Source organism: Eriocheir sinensis, chromosome 3, assembly GCF_024679095.1.
Source record: "Eriocheir sinensis breed Jianghai 21 chromosome 3, ASM2467909v1, whole genome shotgun sequence".
NCBI classification, from domain to species: Eukaryota; Metazoa; Arthropoda; class Malacostraca; order Decapoda; family Varunidae; genus Eriocheir; species Eriocheir sinensis.
Window position 1 is genome coordinate 7,020,498 of NC_066511.1, and position 15,163 is coordinate 7,035,660.

Genomic DNA, 15,163 nt, shown 5'->3' on the forward strand with positions numbered 1-15,163 from the left:
GATTGTTGCTATACCACTAAACCGCAGCAGTTTATTTTCCCCATTGATGTCCTATAAGAGTAGAATGAGCTTTCACTTCCATTGCCCAGTAAAGGACAATAAATTAATTTAGTAATAAACATATCGCTGTTGCCTCTGGCAACAAATTAATTATTAAACTCATCTGGTTATAATTATAAAGTTGGGGTGTTACAACGTGGTTTCATCATTAATAATTGTGGGATAGTAATTAAACGTGAAATTCAGCACTCGGTGACAAAAATATAAGTATAGTGTAAAAAGTAATGACATATAACCTACTGTTCTTCGCTTTTTTTGTGACCTATTTGCTGATCTTTATCACCTCACTCCTCCACTTTTATAATTGTTTCTTCCTTCTCTCTTCTTTACAATAAATATTTCAATTTAATTCAATTCTTTACACCAAAAGTGGGAGCCGTGACAAAGGTAATCCTTGCTGTGCTCGCTACTGGAAGATACAGAAAATTAGAGTGAAAAGGTAGACTACAATAACAACACAAAAAAAAAGTGAAAGCATGAGCCGTTTTAACTGTAAACTTGTAAAGGCTGAATGCCGATGAGAGCAAGATAATTTAAATGATGGTGCTCCACACTGCGTGCGGCCCACAAGGCTCTTTGGTGCGGCCCCAGAGTGGTGATCTTTTCCGTGCTAGAGCGCAGTGTTTGGATGTGAATGCAAGGAACTATATATAGATGGCCTGTCCCGCAGCAAAGTGTGACAGGGGTGTGGATGAGACTGTACAGCTTGTAGTGCTGGAATGTAAGAAGTATGACAGAGAGAGAACGAATTAAGATGATGCAGGTGTCTCTGAGTGAGATGGGACGTGAAGTGAATGGGAGGACTGGAAGGGATCGAGTGGATGGTGCTGCTGCTGGGGCCGAATGGACGAGTGATCGAGGCAGTGAAAGAGTTCTTGGAAAGCTTTATTACATGGACAACATACCCCTTTCCCATAAAAGACATTGCCGTTGATTTAGGAATAACAGTTATGCAGAATATCCTTAAAGCAACAGTTAATATTAATCGCGATATGGTTCCTTTCATGGTCCCCCTCGATCTTCGTTACTCATGTGCGCTCCTTTTTGGAATGCTCCTCGGCTGTGTGGAATACAGCTGGCTATGTTGGAGACTTGAAGTTATTTTTAAGAGTCAGTTCAAAGGCGTTGGACAAAGTACATTCGGCCGGGGCTTAGAAAATTTTAATTATCTTGAAAGGTTAAAATCACTAAATTTATTCTCAATACACGGTCGTTTGCTCCGTCACGACATGATCAAGTAGGGGAGAGCGGTGATGATTCGGACAGTGGGATGGTCCGGCCACAGCACTTGTTGTAAAGTGTATGGGAGTGAGTGCCGCGAGATTTTGTGTGAATGTGCATAACTTTGTTGCCTTGGCCCACAAAGGAACAACCACGCCCTCAGAGCTGTTCTTTTCGATGCAAGTCCGAGTTTATGTTTTTTTGCATCTCGTAAGTAATATTTGTAGGGTGTATCGTAAGCTCTCACCTCAAGAACGTGCCAACTAGCAAAATGTAAATTATTTCGGTGACGCAGCGATGCACGGCGTAGGTATTGCCGTATAACACAATCACCCAGCTCTCGTGCTGGAAAAAGGAGTGTGACCACACATTTGTTTTTTTTATAGAGTCGTGATGATTCGGACAGTTGATTTTTTCATTATTTTTATTCTTTCACAGGAGCTGCCGATACAAAGGCTGGGCCGCTGGGGAGAAATCTCAAGCCACCTGTGACATCAAGATCACTGGTGGAGTGGGAGGCAACAAGTCAGCGTGAGGCCTTCCACCCCCTTTTACTTACTAAGGCGTAACTAAAAGACCATTAGCAAGCATGGTGAATGTTATGAAAGGAATCCTCATCAAATGGTAAGTCAACATTATGGTTAATTTTGCCAAACAATGAAACTGCTGGCCGATTTCATGTTCGGGTGCCCTGCGCGTTATCGTCCAGATCTGAGTTGTCTATCACATGTTTCCTGTATCCTCACTTATTGCATGTGGCTGAGTAACTTGCAGTGTTTGTAATTTTACGGTTCTTTCTATTGCACTGTATTTAATGATAGTAATAATAGTAGTACACGATGTCCAGCGGTGCCAGGGGCTTGTTTACGTATTGTTCTAGAAATGCACGGGACAAATCTATCTCTTTGACGAACATCAGTTTGGCTTCAGGCCAAACAGATCTGTCTGACCAGCTCCTACTCACTTACGATTATGGGTAAAATTCTAGTGTTTGCCCGTACTCCCCCCTCCCCCCATACAAGCCTGGGGACCTGGTGGGAATGCGGGGTTTCGGGTGGGGGACACGAAATCCGTCGCATTCGCGTATTTTTTTAGTGTGAGGGGGGGGGATAAAAACTCCCTAGATCTAGGGAAATTCCCTAAATTTAGTGAATTTTTCCTCCCACCACCATTAAAATAAGCGTTTGCGACGAATTTAGTGTTTCCCATACGAAAACCACTCACTCAGTGGATCTTGTTTTGGGAGAGAAGCGTCGTGAACCCACCAAACAATGCTCACCTTACCATCTGGCGTGGCACCGGCAGCCATCTGTGCTCACATAAACCGCCTCCACCACACTCATGCCCTCTCTCTAGTAGGTTGTCACCTCATCGCAAGGTTTCTGTCCTCCAAGTAGAGTCCGTGGCACCAAACACAGTGTATCTTCATTGTTTATCACTGACACAAGTAAAACCACCGGCTAGCCGGGATCAATCCAACACCGCGGCTTTAACAGTACTGTGGCTTGTGCAGGAAGTGCAGGCTCTCGAACCTCTTGCCCGAGCTGTTCGAACACATGAATCCTTACTGACCGGATTTTGAATCTGCTTCACGGGCTCTTATTCCCAGTATACAAGGTGATTGTGGATATTGACTCCGCGCCTCCAGAATACGATAATATGCCTCCATATATCATAGTAAAAAAAAAAAAAGTACTTAAAAGTAAAGAAGCCGAATTAATCCCCTTCCCCTGCGTGAACTCGGGGTATTTGGGTGGGGGAGCATATTTAAACTACTCCAACCGAACTTTACGACCTGCTAACCAAGGGGGGGCTGCTCCCCTCCCTGGACCCCCCTGCTAACCAAGGGGGGGCTGCTCCCCTCCCTGGACCCCCCCCCCTCTTAAAGGTGCATGTTCTAAAAAAAAAAATAACCACACGTGGTGGACCTGATCTCACATGCGTGGGCTAATGGCTAACTAAGCATACCATCGCTAACCAAGCGTACCATCGGTAATAGTATTAGGTAAAGGTGCGTGTTCTAAAAAAAATAATAACCACGCATGGTGGACCTGGTCTCACATGTGTGGGCTAATGGCTAACAAAGCGTACCATCGCTAACCTAGCATACCATTGGAAATAGTATTAGGTAAAGGTGCGTTTTCCCAAAAAAATAAAAATAAAAAAGTAACCACGCGTGGTGGACCTGGTCTCACCTAGTGTATCATTGCTAACCGGATCGTTGGCAACGCTGCTCATATTGCAATGGCGTCGCCATGTAAACACATCGTCCGTATGTATAATATGCCCTTAAGTACAATATGGAGGCGTAATATCGTATTTTCGAGGTGCGGAGTGATTTTCCATAATTACCTTGCATGGTTTCCGTACGTTGTAAAAAAAAACCCAGAATGTATGAAATTTCCCTACATCTAAGTAATTGCAAGGAATTTCCCTACATCTACGGTATTATTCAACCCCTCATAACTCAAAAACTATGCATTTGCGACGCATTTCATGTTTACCACCGCATTCCCCGAAGTCTCAGTGGCCCCCTAGCCAATTTTGGTTGCGAGGGGTGAGTATGGGCAAACACTAGAATAATACCCGATTATGTAACCTACTGGTACGACCAGGGTCATGTGGTGGAATTGATCCTATTTGATTTTGTGAAGGCATTTGATTGTGTTCATCACCAGGTACTGGTAGATAAATTAGTCTATATTGGGATCTCTGGGAATCTTTTACAATGGATCACCAGCTTCCTTGTTGGTCGTACCATGAGGGTCTCTATCAATGGTTGTGTAAGTTCTCCTAAACCAGTCCCTAGCAGTGTTCCTCAAGGCTCCGTTCTTGGACCACTCCTGTTTCTTATCTTTATAAATCACACTTGTTTTCAACTTCAATGTGAATACAAAATGTTTGCGGATGATCTTAAACTTTACCTCCGTTTAGCTCCTGTATCTAAATCTGATCAAGCTTAATGAGAAATGCAAAGTAGTATTGATATGCTGTCAGCCACTGCCTTCTGGGCGCTCAGATTTTCCTCTAACAAGTGTGTCCACCTCCATTTTGCAAGACAACAGCATGTGGTGATTGACAATCTTCATCCTCTATGCACACTTGATAGTACACCAATTAACCGCTGTTCAACACACAAAGACCTTGGCGTGATTGTAGACAACAAATTGAAATTCCACCAACATATTAGAAGTATTGTTACAAAGGCTGGAGGTGTTGCTACCAACCTGTTGAAGTCTACTGTCTGTAGATCAGCTTGGTTCCTGTCTTCCTTGTATATTTTTGAGGTTAGACCTATTCTGGATTTTGCTTCCCCTGTGTGGAACTTGGGTTACCAGGGAGATCTGAACTAGTTGGAATCTGTGCAACGTAGGTGGACTACGCAGGTTGATGGGCTAAATGATCTCTTATGCTGATAGACTGGATAGGCTTGACCTTTTCTCAGTCAGAGGTAGAATGTTGAGACAAGACATGATCTACTGCTACAAAATATTCCATGGTCTATGCTCTGTTTGACCTTCTGATATTTTCACATTGTCCCCACCTAGAGGCCACCAATTCAAGATCCTAATGCAACACACTGAAATGGAAGCTCGTAGGCGATTCTTCTCATGTCGGGTACTTCGGCGTTGGAACTCCTTGCCCTCTGATGTGGTTAATGCTCCCAGCCTTCCAACTGTTAAGTCTAGGTTACAGTTATTTCTGTGAGGTCCCCTCCTTTTAATACCTTTTCTAACGATTTCTTTTATAACTTTTAATTCTATTGCTCATTTCTAATATCATGATAAGCTGAAGTTATGTCATTTAAATTGGAAAACACACTCAACCAGTCACTATGTGTTAATTGTATAAGTAGTGCTGCCTGCTTGCCTGACTGGAGTGTCTGGCTGTACTTTTGGGCCTTGCCTTCCCTGCCCAGTCTAGGCTGGTTGCTGGTTGGTATGGGCCTACTAGGTAGGAATACCCTCAGGACACACTCAGAGATACAGAAGACTCCTGGAAGAGGCCATTGCGCCTGTAACTTCAGCTCTGGATCACAAAGACTGTATTTTATGGTCAAGTGGTCATTGTGGTTGTGGCTTTTATAGTCTATGAATGCAGCATAATCAAACTTCTGTTTCTGGCTCTTCCATGCCCAATCCAATCTTATTTCAAATTCTGCAATTAATTTGGCACTGACTACATTAAAATTCTAGTGTTTGCCTATACTCCCCCCTCTCCCCTAGATGTAAGGAAATTCCTTACATTTAGGGGTTTTCCCCCCCCACCACTAAAATATGTGTTTGCAACAAATTTAGTGTTCCCCATACAGAAATCATGCATTCTCCCAGGTCCCCAAGCTTGTTTTGGGAGAGAAGTGTAATGGACTTGTTGCCGCTGCTGCCACGTCCCGTACCGCTCCTTATGCCTGTGGTGAAGTGATACTTATTTTACTTGGATCTGCCTTTGATTTCCCATAGCTAGTAAAGTAACCCAATCAAGTACATACAGTAAACCCAATACAATCAGGCCAGTAGCTGCAGTCAGGGGTACACAAGTTGATTGTCAGGTTAGGTTAGTTTATAACCCTATGCACTTTTATATTTTGGTTAAAGGGCATGTTATTTTGCCCATTAACCCGTAAAGGCCGATAGGTCCCATATGGGACTGCGTCACCGCAGGCCGATAGGTCCCTTATGGGACAGCTACTTTACGCACGTATCAAAACTGCGCTATCATTGGTAACGCTGCTAATTTGGCTTGAGGAGTAGGCTTATGTCTACTCTGTCGCCCCAGACCATCACCACCTCACCCACGCACCCTACCTCTGTCCCATAGACCGACCCCGGTAAAGTGACCACCACCTCTGCCACGCCATCGACGAGTGCTTCAGCAGCTGTAGCAACGGCTGCTGCTTCTGCACATGCCCCTAAACGTCCAAGGGGGACCAAAAAGGCTGCAATGATGGGAGATGATGCACGTGGGCCAGTTATGTGGGGGTCCAATGCAGGTGGCCAGTCCTCCCATGACTGAAAAAAATCACACTGACTGCCCCACTGTCACAGAGGGTCCAAAAACAAACAAATAGGCCCATAATAGACCGGGAAAAGGCCCTGGGCGAACAACTGACCGAGTCTGACACCTCAGTAGTCCAGCCCAGCTCAGAGGGTTGCACGCGCCACCACAGTCTCCAACTACCGGCGATTATTCTGAAGCAACCAGGGTGGGCTAAGCAAAAATATTTCACATGCTGATGTATTTATATGTATACTAACAGCTAAAATTGCAACGGACCGAGTCTGGCACCTCAGCAGTCCAGCCCAGCTCGGATCGAGAGTTGCACATGCCAACACGTCTCTAACTACCAGCGATTATTCTGAAGCAACCAGGGGGAGCTAAGCAAAAATATTTCACATGCTGATGTATTTATATGTATATTAACAGCTAAAATTGCTTCCAGGTCATTCTGCAAGAGTTGATTTTAAGACGATTAATGCGGCTGTGGGGGGGTAGACGCGGGGGGTATCGTCGGCCTTTACAGGTCAACCATAATATGTAGGCATGTATGGTATTTTGAGGTCGCAGAGTTAAACTACAAATTCGTCCCTCAATATATTAAACAGGCTTACAGTAAGACAATAGTTGCTATGTACTGATAGATCACTACATTAGAATAGCATTGCCAGTAAGAAGGATAAAGTTTAAACAGAGTTGCATGGACTTATACAGGTTGTTTAAATCTACTCCTGGGCTACCCTTCTCTCTTGTGCTGCCTCATTGCCTAATAAAAAGTAAGAACTTTGCGCACTTTTTAAGTTGACGAATAAGGAATTTGGCGCGGGCATTTTGAATTGTGCGCACTTTTTAAGTTGATGAATAAGGAATTTGACGTGGGCGTTTTGAATTGGCGAAATTAGGCATCTCTGGAGAAGAGTAATTTATTAAACAGCTTGCATGCAGGAGTTAATTTGTCTAACATGTTGGTATAATGACTCGCCAAGAATTAATCTTATTGGGTGCATTCCATGATTGTTTCGAGACAAGCGAATACTGTGACTCGAGTAGTGCATGCTATACTAGTGAAACCAATGCCAATGTTATCTTACCATTTGGGTGATGTCAAGTTTATAATCCACTATAAATCTTTCATCAGGGTTAGCTAAGTTTTACGTAACCTCCTAGGCTCAGTGGAGCCGTATGTGGTGATCAGTCAGTGGGATTCACTCTGATATCCGAATCCTGAGTGACTCATCACCGCAAGGTGTTTATCATAGTCTCCTTAATGGACGAAATTTTAACTCTTCACTTGTGTGTGAGGTGTTAAAGCATAATTTCATCACCCCAAACACTACAATATTATAGCTACATAGAACACAGATCAATTAACTTTGACTAAGACTCCACCTGTGTGTTTCATGAAGCGTTACTGTGCCAGCTCAAATTCTACTGCTTCATTTACGAGTCCCGCTTACTTGGTTCAGGCAAGTGAACCCATACCCAACACATGCAGCAGTGATACCAACATGAGTAGCCTGTTTTCAATGGCTTTGTCCTTGGTGTCAGTTTGTATCGTGCTGAATGTGTAACAATAGTTTTTTGAGTATGTGTACGTGTCAGCGTGTGGTTTTCAGGTTTTGTAAGTTTTCTAAAATACAGATAATGAAAATTTGAATTCATCTATGTTTTTTATTTGAAATATCAATATAGTATCGTTTTCGCCTGTCGGACTTATCGCTAGCTAGTATCGGAATTGTGGATTTATATCAGGTATCAGTTATCGCCTATATTTGTGTCTCCAGTTAACGAATATCAGTTATCATTGATAAGGTTTTCCATTATCAGTTATCGGGTATCGGGAATAAGGTTTTCTGTTATCGTGCCCAGCTATGATGATACCTTTGTAGTATCTTACTTTGCAATATTCTGTCTTCAGGATTACATTGTTTTACTGATTTTGGAATTTTTTTCAATGAGAGGGGACCAGATGCCACAGACATAACTTGTCCATTCCCTGACAGTTTGTTTGTGTGATTATTAAAATACATGTATACTTGGTGGAAATTAAAATGTACAGCATTTACACACTGGTACATGCTCTAAAAATTGAGCCCTAGGTTTGAAATGTATCTCAAACTTTGGGAGCCACTATCTCAAAATGTAATTTGGCAGACTTTAATAGTGAACTACTCAGTAATGTTGATATAACTTAGAAAACACATACAAGGCCCTATTATTATTTTTTTTTTTCTCTACTCACCTTAGTTCAAGTAGTACAATGTGTCAGCAAAATCAGTAAAAAAAAATTTACCCTTATTTCCAATCATATTTTTAAAATGAGTTATGATATCAATATAAAAAAAGCATTCTGTGAGTTGATTAAACACAGAAAACAGATGATTCAGTTGATCAAGAGGATGATTGACTTCAAAGAATCTTAAAAAATGGCATTAATTTTATATATAATCTACACATTATTCCTAAACTAATTAACCAGTTTTCAAGAATGAGGAGCCAAAACCTTCCTCTGATAGTTGCCAATAAATGTACCCAATCTCATAATGATCAGCAAAATGCAGAAACACATCATGAGTAAAAAATAGACGGTTCCCTCTAACCCAGGGGTTCCCAACCGTTTTTTCAGGCGACCCCAACCATGCACCTCTAGACATGATCGAAACCCCACTAGTTTAGTTGTATATGTATTATTACAATATAATAACACTTATTATACTATAATAACACTATGTTCAATATTTTGAGGTCTTGACGACCCCACTTGGGGTCGCAACCCCAGGATTGGGAAAGGGGGCTCTAACCCTTTCAGTGCTAAATTGTCATAGTGACAATTGATCAGTTTTAAATCTCCCGCTCACAATTCATTTCCAACATTATTCCACACTCCACTGTAACTTTATTCTGATTGGTTCATATCATATAGTGGGGTGTCCTACTTGCCCCCCACCCCCCCACCCCCACCTCCTGCACAACTACACCTCCATACAGGAAACAGCTTTATAGCATTTTCCTGTTTCTTTCCAATGATATGCTTGAATATTTGCTACAATGCATAGTTTCAGAGATGTGAAGGTGAAAAGAAACCCCCACACACCCCCTGCCCGACTGTGCACAGGGGAGATCGGAGGGCATGACGCGTTGTGCACTGAAAGAGTTAAAGTAGGCTAGATTATTAGATATATTCGAGGCTGATGACAGGACAGTCTCCATGGCATTCACACCTATTTGTAATTATAAATCCTTGATAGGATGGTGAAATTCATTGTCTGAGGAAATCTTGCATTTCAACCTATGTTGTTGTTTCACCCTCCTCATGTATGCATTGACCCGCTGTCCTCTTCAAATTTCTCTTTATAGAAAACACCTGAATTAGGATCCACTGTGCTTCACTTATTGTTTTAAACCAATATGTGAAAGCTGTACTATCTGTAATGCTGATTCTTTTCTTCTAGTGATCCTGTGATGAAGCAGTTTCTCCTGCACCTAGATGAAACCATGAAACTTGGCTCAAAGTTTGTCTTAGTGGATCTTGATGAATGCCATCTCTTTGTTCAACCTGAGGTGTATAATAGTCTAAAGGTAAAATAAACCGATATCCTTTCTCCTGAGAGGGAAATGATAGTGTACAGTGTTAAGGGAGGGGAATCTATCATCATAATCAAATTAATCCATCAAATCTGTTAACTTTAAAGGTTGTGGTCTTCCCCCTCTCCCAGCATATAACAAAATTACAAATTGTTGCATTTCCTTTTCCTTAGTGTCCTTAGTTAAAAGTTTTTCATGTTACAGTTTTATCTAGCTGTTTTTTTTTTTTTTTTTTTTTTTTTTAGAAATTATAGTTAAACAACTATCAAAGTTATTTAGGGGAAAAAAGGAAATGGCAGGGCACAAGATGTTGCCCTTTTGAAGTGGGGGTGGAAGTCCAGGGTCTCACTGCTAATGCATAACATCATAAGTGATCGTATACCACCCACCAGCAACTATTTTTTAGTCACATAATTTATTATGAATTTCATCAATGAATACTAGTTTGTCAATATGCATTATCACACACACTCAGATAACATTCAGATTCAGATGCCATATTTAAAGTCCTCTGACCATTTTCAAAGTAACACATGTTGATGGATTATTGCTCCTTCAATAGTCTCTACAGAAACATAAAACTGACACAAGAAAATTGTCATACTACATATTTTCAGAATGACATGCCTGTTATGGGCTACATTGAATCAGTATGAAATTATGCTTTCCTTTCCACTTAATTGTACCTTTATCTTAAATTGGTAAATATGATGATTTTCTATTCATGTATTTGTTTATTAAGGGAAAAGATATAGTACAGTTTTTATTCAGTTTGGTAAATAACATTGTGTCAGGAATGATCAAGAAACTACTTCCGTAAATCTGATACTCAGATTTTAATATAATGAATGATATTGCCCATCTATATCCATATGATTGCTTGAATGGTGTATTGCTTTGCCTGTATAAACTCAATGTTCCTCTTGTATAATTTGTTTTTACTCTATGTAAAGCTAATATACTTTTTTATGTTTCAGAATCTTATTGATGAACAATACGAAAAAGTGTACTACAATCAGAAAAGCAGCTTGGAGTAACTTAACATAACATAATGGCATCTCGGGAATCAGGTATGATAATGTCTAGCTGGAGCTATGACTTGACAACTGCAGTATCATAAAACATTGTATAATTACTATTTTTGCTCCACATTACCAAAGCATATAGCTCTAAAGGAAGGTTACTAAAGGGTTTATTACAAATTTTATGAATCAATTATTTATTTGAGTGGCCGCGCATCCAAACCAGGCTAAGCGCCAAATTTAGCAATTTTGATTTTATGTTTATATCGCTATTATAACCCTTCTTCTAGTTGTCTGTGGTAGATCTATCCACTTTTCGACACAAGAAATATGATTAAACTCTCTTAAAGAGAGGTACTATTTAGTGTTATTTTTTATTCCATTATTTTTTGTTCATACTCAAAGTAAATGGAATTTCTTCTCTGCCATTTTTTTATCCACTATTTCATCTCTTTGCCACTGTGTTATATACATCAATACTTCATAGTGTAAATAATAGTACTATTGGGTTCCTAAGTGATGCGTGACATTAAAGTTTCTGTAGCAAAACGCTCTCAAAGTTTTCTAACATTCATTATAAACACAAAAAATCTTAGACTTGCATGGTATAGGTATCATTTTGCATAGTAAAAGCAATATACCATTGCACAGTAAAAATAGAGATGTAAATGTATATTCTGACCAAAAATGACCATCATAACATCATTAATGCCGGAGTGACGAGAGTAAGATAGTCTCCGAACTTTGACCGCGATTTGCGGCAAACTTTGGTTTTGGCGCTTAGCCTGGTTTGGACGCGCAGCCCCTCATTTATTTTATTACTTTTTGCGTGTGGCTGTAAAATGGTAACTAGGATGCACCTGAGATGATAGGTTAAGTATACAAGTTTGTACTCTTCATGTATGTCATAATAGGTGACTAACCGAGGCATAGCTCACATCACAGAAGACTGAGGATGGGGACTGGGTTTCTCTCAACAGTCTGTCCAGTGTCTTATAATGGCCACATGGCTTTTGTTATATCCCCACCTTGCCTTTCAATAAACAGTATCACCGATTACAGTGACTATTCTGACATACTCCTCAGCTAAAGAAAGAATTTATTGAATGAGAAAGTAGATATGGTGTAATTATTTCAGTTTTTTGTAATCTATGTAGCCATGCTTTAACTAGTAGATTCTAAAAAATCTGAACTTTGGTTGCAGGTCGCCTGAAAGATGCTTCGTCCAAGCGCATCCTGGATGAGAGTGCCAGGAGAAGAAGGGCAAGGAAGGCACTGGAGGCTCTTGAGCAGGACAACTTCCATGATGATCCTCATGCAAATTTGGTTATGAGTAAGAAAGCACCTAAGTTTGAGGAGTCGCTTGATGGCAATAAAAACAAAGATCGCAAGAGAAGGACCAGGAGCTCCGAATACTTTAAACAGAGGTGAGAATACAAATACTGTGGAACTTACATAGATATTAAATGTTAATTTTTAGAGAAGCCATTGGCTTTGTTGGCCTATTGTTTTACAAGTTAGGGAGATCTCATGACAAAGAATTTTTTCCCTTACCTCAGTCAGTTTTTTAAAAATCTTGAGGTGCATATTACATCACACTTCAAGATCAACCTCAGTTTATCTCTAAATTAGACATAATCTAGTCAGATTCACTCTTTAGCCTACCCCATTGAACTTTTTAAATACCTCCAAGTCCTCCACATGGAACTTCATCATCTTTATATTCTTTCAGACAATTATTTAATATGAAATAGCCAAACTATGAACTAGATTTAAGTTATTAATTACCAGGGACTTTTCCACCTGTTTAATGTTTTGTGTCAAGCTCTGGCTCTCATCATGCCTCGTATAAGTGTAAGTGTTATGATGATAGGTCATAACAGTGTAAATGACAGAGGTAATGTACAATCATTACTTAAAAAGCACCACAGAAAGTACACTGTGAAGTCATATATTAAGTTGTCCAAAATTTTCAGGTTCCGTAAAAACTTCACCATTCTACTCGAGGAAGAGCAAGCACTGTATCCTGATGGCCCTAATTATCTGACAGTTCAAGCCCCATCCTCAAAAATGCCTGAGCGACGTCTGTGTGCAGTTTGTGGTTTCCCAGCACCCTACACATGTATCCCATGTGGTGCAAGATACTGCTCCACCAAGTGCCTCTCCACACATGAGGACACACGGTGTTTGAAGTGGACTGCCTAAAGAATTGCTTCAATGAAAGCTTGGTGAACAAAGGAAAAGATATATTGATGCTAAGGGTTTAAAAATGTAAATTTAAATTGGTTACACTTCAGGACTACAAGGTAATTGGAAATGGCTCGGCAAGTAACTTGAGATGTGAAGGTATGGAGAAATAATGTATTATGGCAGAATAGTTTTAAACTGCCCCCCCCCCAAAAAAAAAATGTTTCCCCCGTCTAATTTATTTTTAAATCTATTCATGTAATTTAAACTTTCAAGCTAAAAGTACACTATTAAAAAAGGCAACCTTCTTAAAAAGGTTTTGGGTTAGTAATGTGGTGGTAATAAATATGGCAATTTTTTATCAGCATGTGCAATTTATCTTAAAATTTGCTCATGTAATGCAAATTATCATGTAGCTACTCAAGCGGAAAATCCACTCATCAGAAAAGACCTAACCTTCTTAAAAAGATTTTGAGTAACTAATGGGGTTTAGTAGTAAATATGAATTTTTTTATCAATATGTATTAGATTATTCTTATGGAAAGCATAATAATTTCTATATCTGGTTTGTCGTCCCTGCTGCATGATCAATATTTTTTGTAGAAAAATCATTGTACAATAAAATACTATAATGATCATCAATAGTTGAACCTAACAAAGTAAGAAACTTTCATCACACGGAAAGCTCACTTTTATCACTTATCACTGAACTGTAGTTCTTGAGAGAAGAAAGGGTAAATATAGGTCAAATATAACAAGGTGTGAAGTTTTCTTGGGAGTCTGAGTATGAACAGAGAGAGAACTGACAGAATTGTGAGCATGGATGAAAAGGGGAGTGAAAATGTTATTTTTACCTATGCCTCAAAAACAGGTGTGGAATGAGTCACCATAAAGATAGGTATAAGAGAGATAAACCACCTAAGAAGAGCACATAGGCTAACAAAATATTGTTCAATATGGAGGACAGCTAAAGGAATTCAATGCAGTGGTGGAATGGGCAAATTGTAATGTTTGGGCATGTGATGAAAATGTGGAGTAACTCAGTGTCATCCAAAGTGTATGACAGTCAGATAGGAGTGTGAAGTGGCTGGGGTGCCACTGGTCAGATATAATTATTGGATTGAAAAATGAGCGAGACATGGAAGGAAGGGCTGTACTGATGTTGCATAATGGGGAGATCGGAAGAGACCTTTAGTCACTCTTCTCATGGTAAGTTTGTGGAAGGAACAGACTGGAGCTATTGATGTATAAAAAAAAAAGTCAATCCTATGTACAAATAAATTGCTACATAACCTAGATGTACAAATTTAGAAAATGTAAATGATGACATACATAAATTTAATTTTATGTGCTATAAGAGGAATAGGATGGAGCGACTTTTGCTAACAATATCGTGAACAGCAACTTTCCTGAGGACCAAGGTATACAAGTAATGTGTCCTGCCATTCTTAACATAATTCAGAAACTTGGTGCCACTCTTAACACAGTTCAGAAACTTGGTGCCTCACAAAGTATTTAGAGAAAATGAAGCACACAAGAGAAATGGAGAGACATTCTGGGTATAACATAGAGAGGAGGGAAGTGAGCATCATGGATTAGAGAACAGACAAAGGTTGAAGAATGACCATGAAGAACAAGAATTGGACTTAGGCAGGCCACACCATCTGCAGAACTGGTAACAGCTGGCAATGAAAGTCAGTTGCAACTCAGAAATTGTAGAAGTCGGGGCAGGTGAAATTAAGAGCACCTGACAGAGAAGGATGGAGTACACTAACATCAGACAGAGAAAATGGTGAATGTTATGAAAGGACTATATCCTGCAGTGAACTAGTAATGGATGATGATGAAAAGGAGGATGTAGATGATGACAATGTTTTTAGTGGAACTGCTACAACAGCAATGGAACTGACTACTGTAAAAGCTATTTCCCAAACTACAAAAAAATAAATTAATAAATATACCAACATAAATGATGTCCCCACACAGCTCAGATTACCAGTGGTTCATCACCATCATCAAAGATAACTTCACTTCCTGCAAGGACAGAGTGGGGTGTCAGAAAAAAGCCTCAGTAAAGTATGTACCTTCTAAAA

The 15,163-nt window shown here is 40.0% G+C and overlaps 1 protein-coding gene across 2 annotated transcripts; it reads left to right on the forward strand.

The window, feature by feature from the left end:
• The first annotated feature begins 1,750 nt into the window (after positions 1-1,750).
• On the forward strand, positions 1,751-13,708 carry LOC127004198 (zinc finger HIT domain-containing protein 1-like). Of its 2 annotated transcripts, none has more exons than XM_050871726.1 (4): positions 1,751-1,905; positions 10,839-10,931; positions 12,088-12,310; positions 12,860-13,708. In XM_050871726.1, the coding sequence occupies exons 2-4, from the start codon at positions 10,913-10,915 to the stop codon at positions 13,086-13,088; spliced, it is 471 nt and encodes a 156-aa protein (XP_050727683.1). In that variant the 5' UTR covers positions 1,751-1,905; positions 10,839-10,912; the 3' UTR covers positions 13,089-13,708. The 2 variants fall into 2 exon arrangements, with proteins under 2 accessions (XP_050727683.1, XP_050727673.1); XM_050871716.1 differs by lacking the exon at positions 1,751-1,905 and adding an exon at positions 9,729-9,855.
• Positions 13,709-15,163: the final 1,455 nt, after the last annotated feature.

Bases quoted from the DNA above. Each gene is read 5' to 3' on its own strand.
- LOC127004198 (XM_050871726.1), top strand. The intron at 12,311-12,859 runs GTGAGAATACAA...CAAAATTTTCAG, and splicing joins TCCGAATACTTTAAACAGAG to GTTCCGTAAAAACTTCACCA.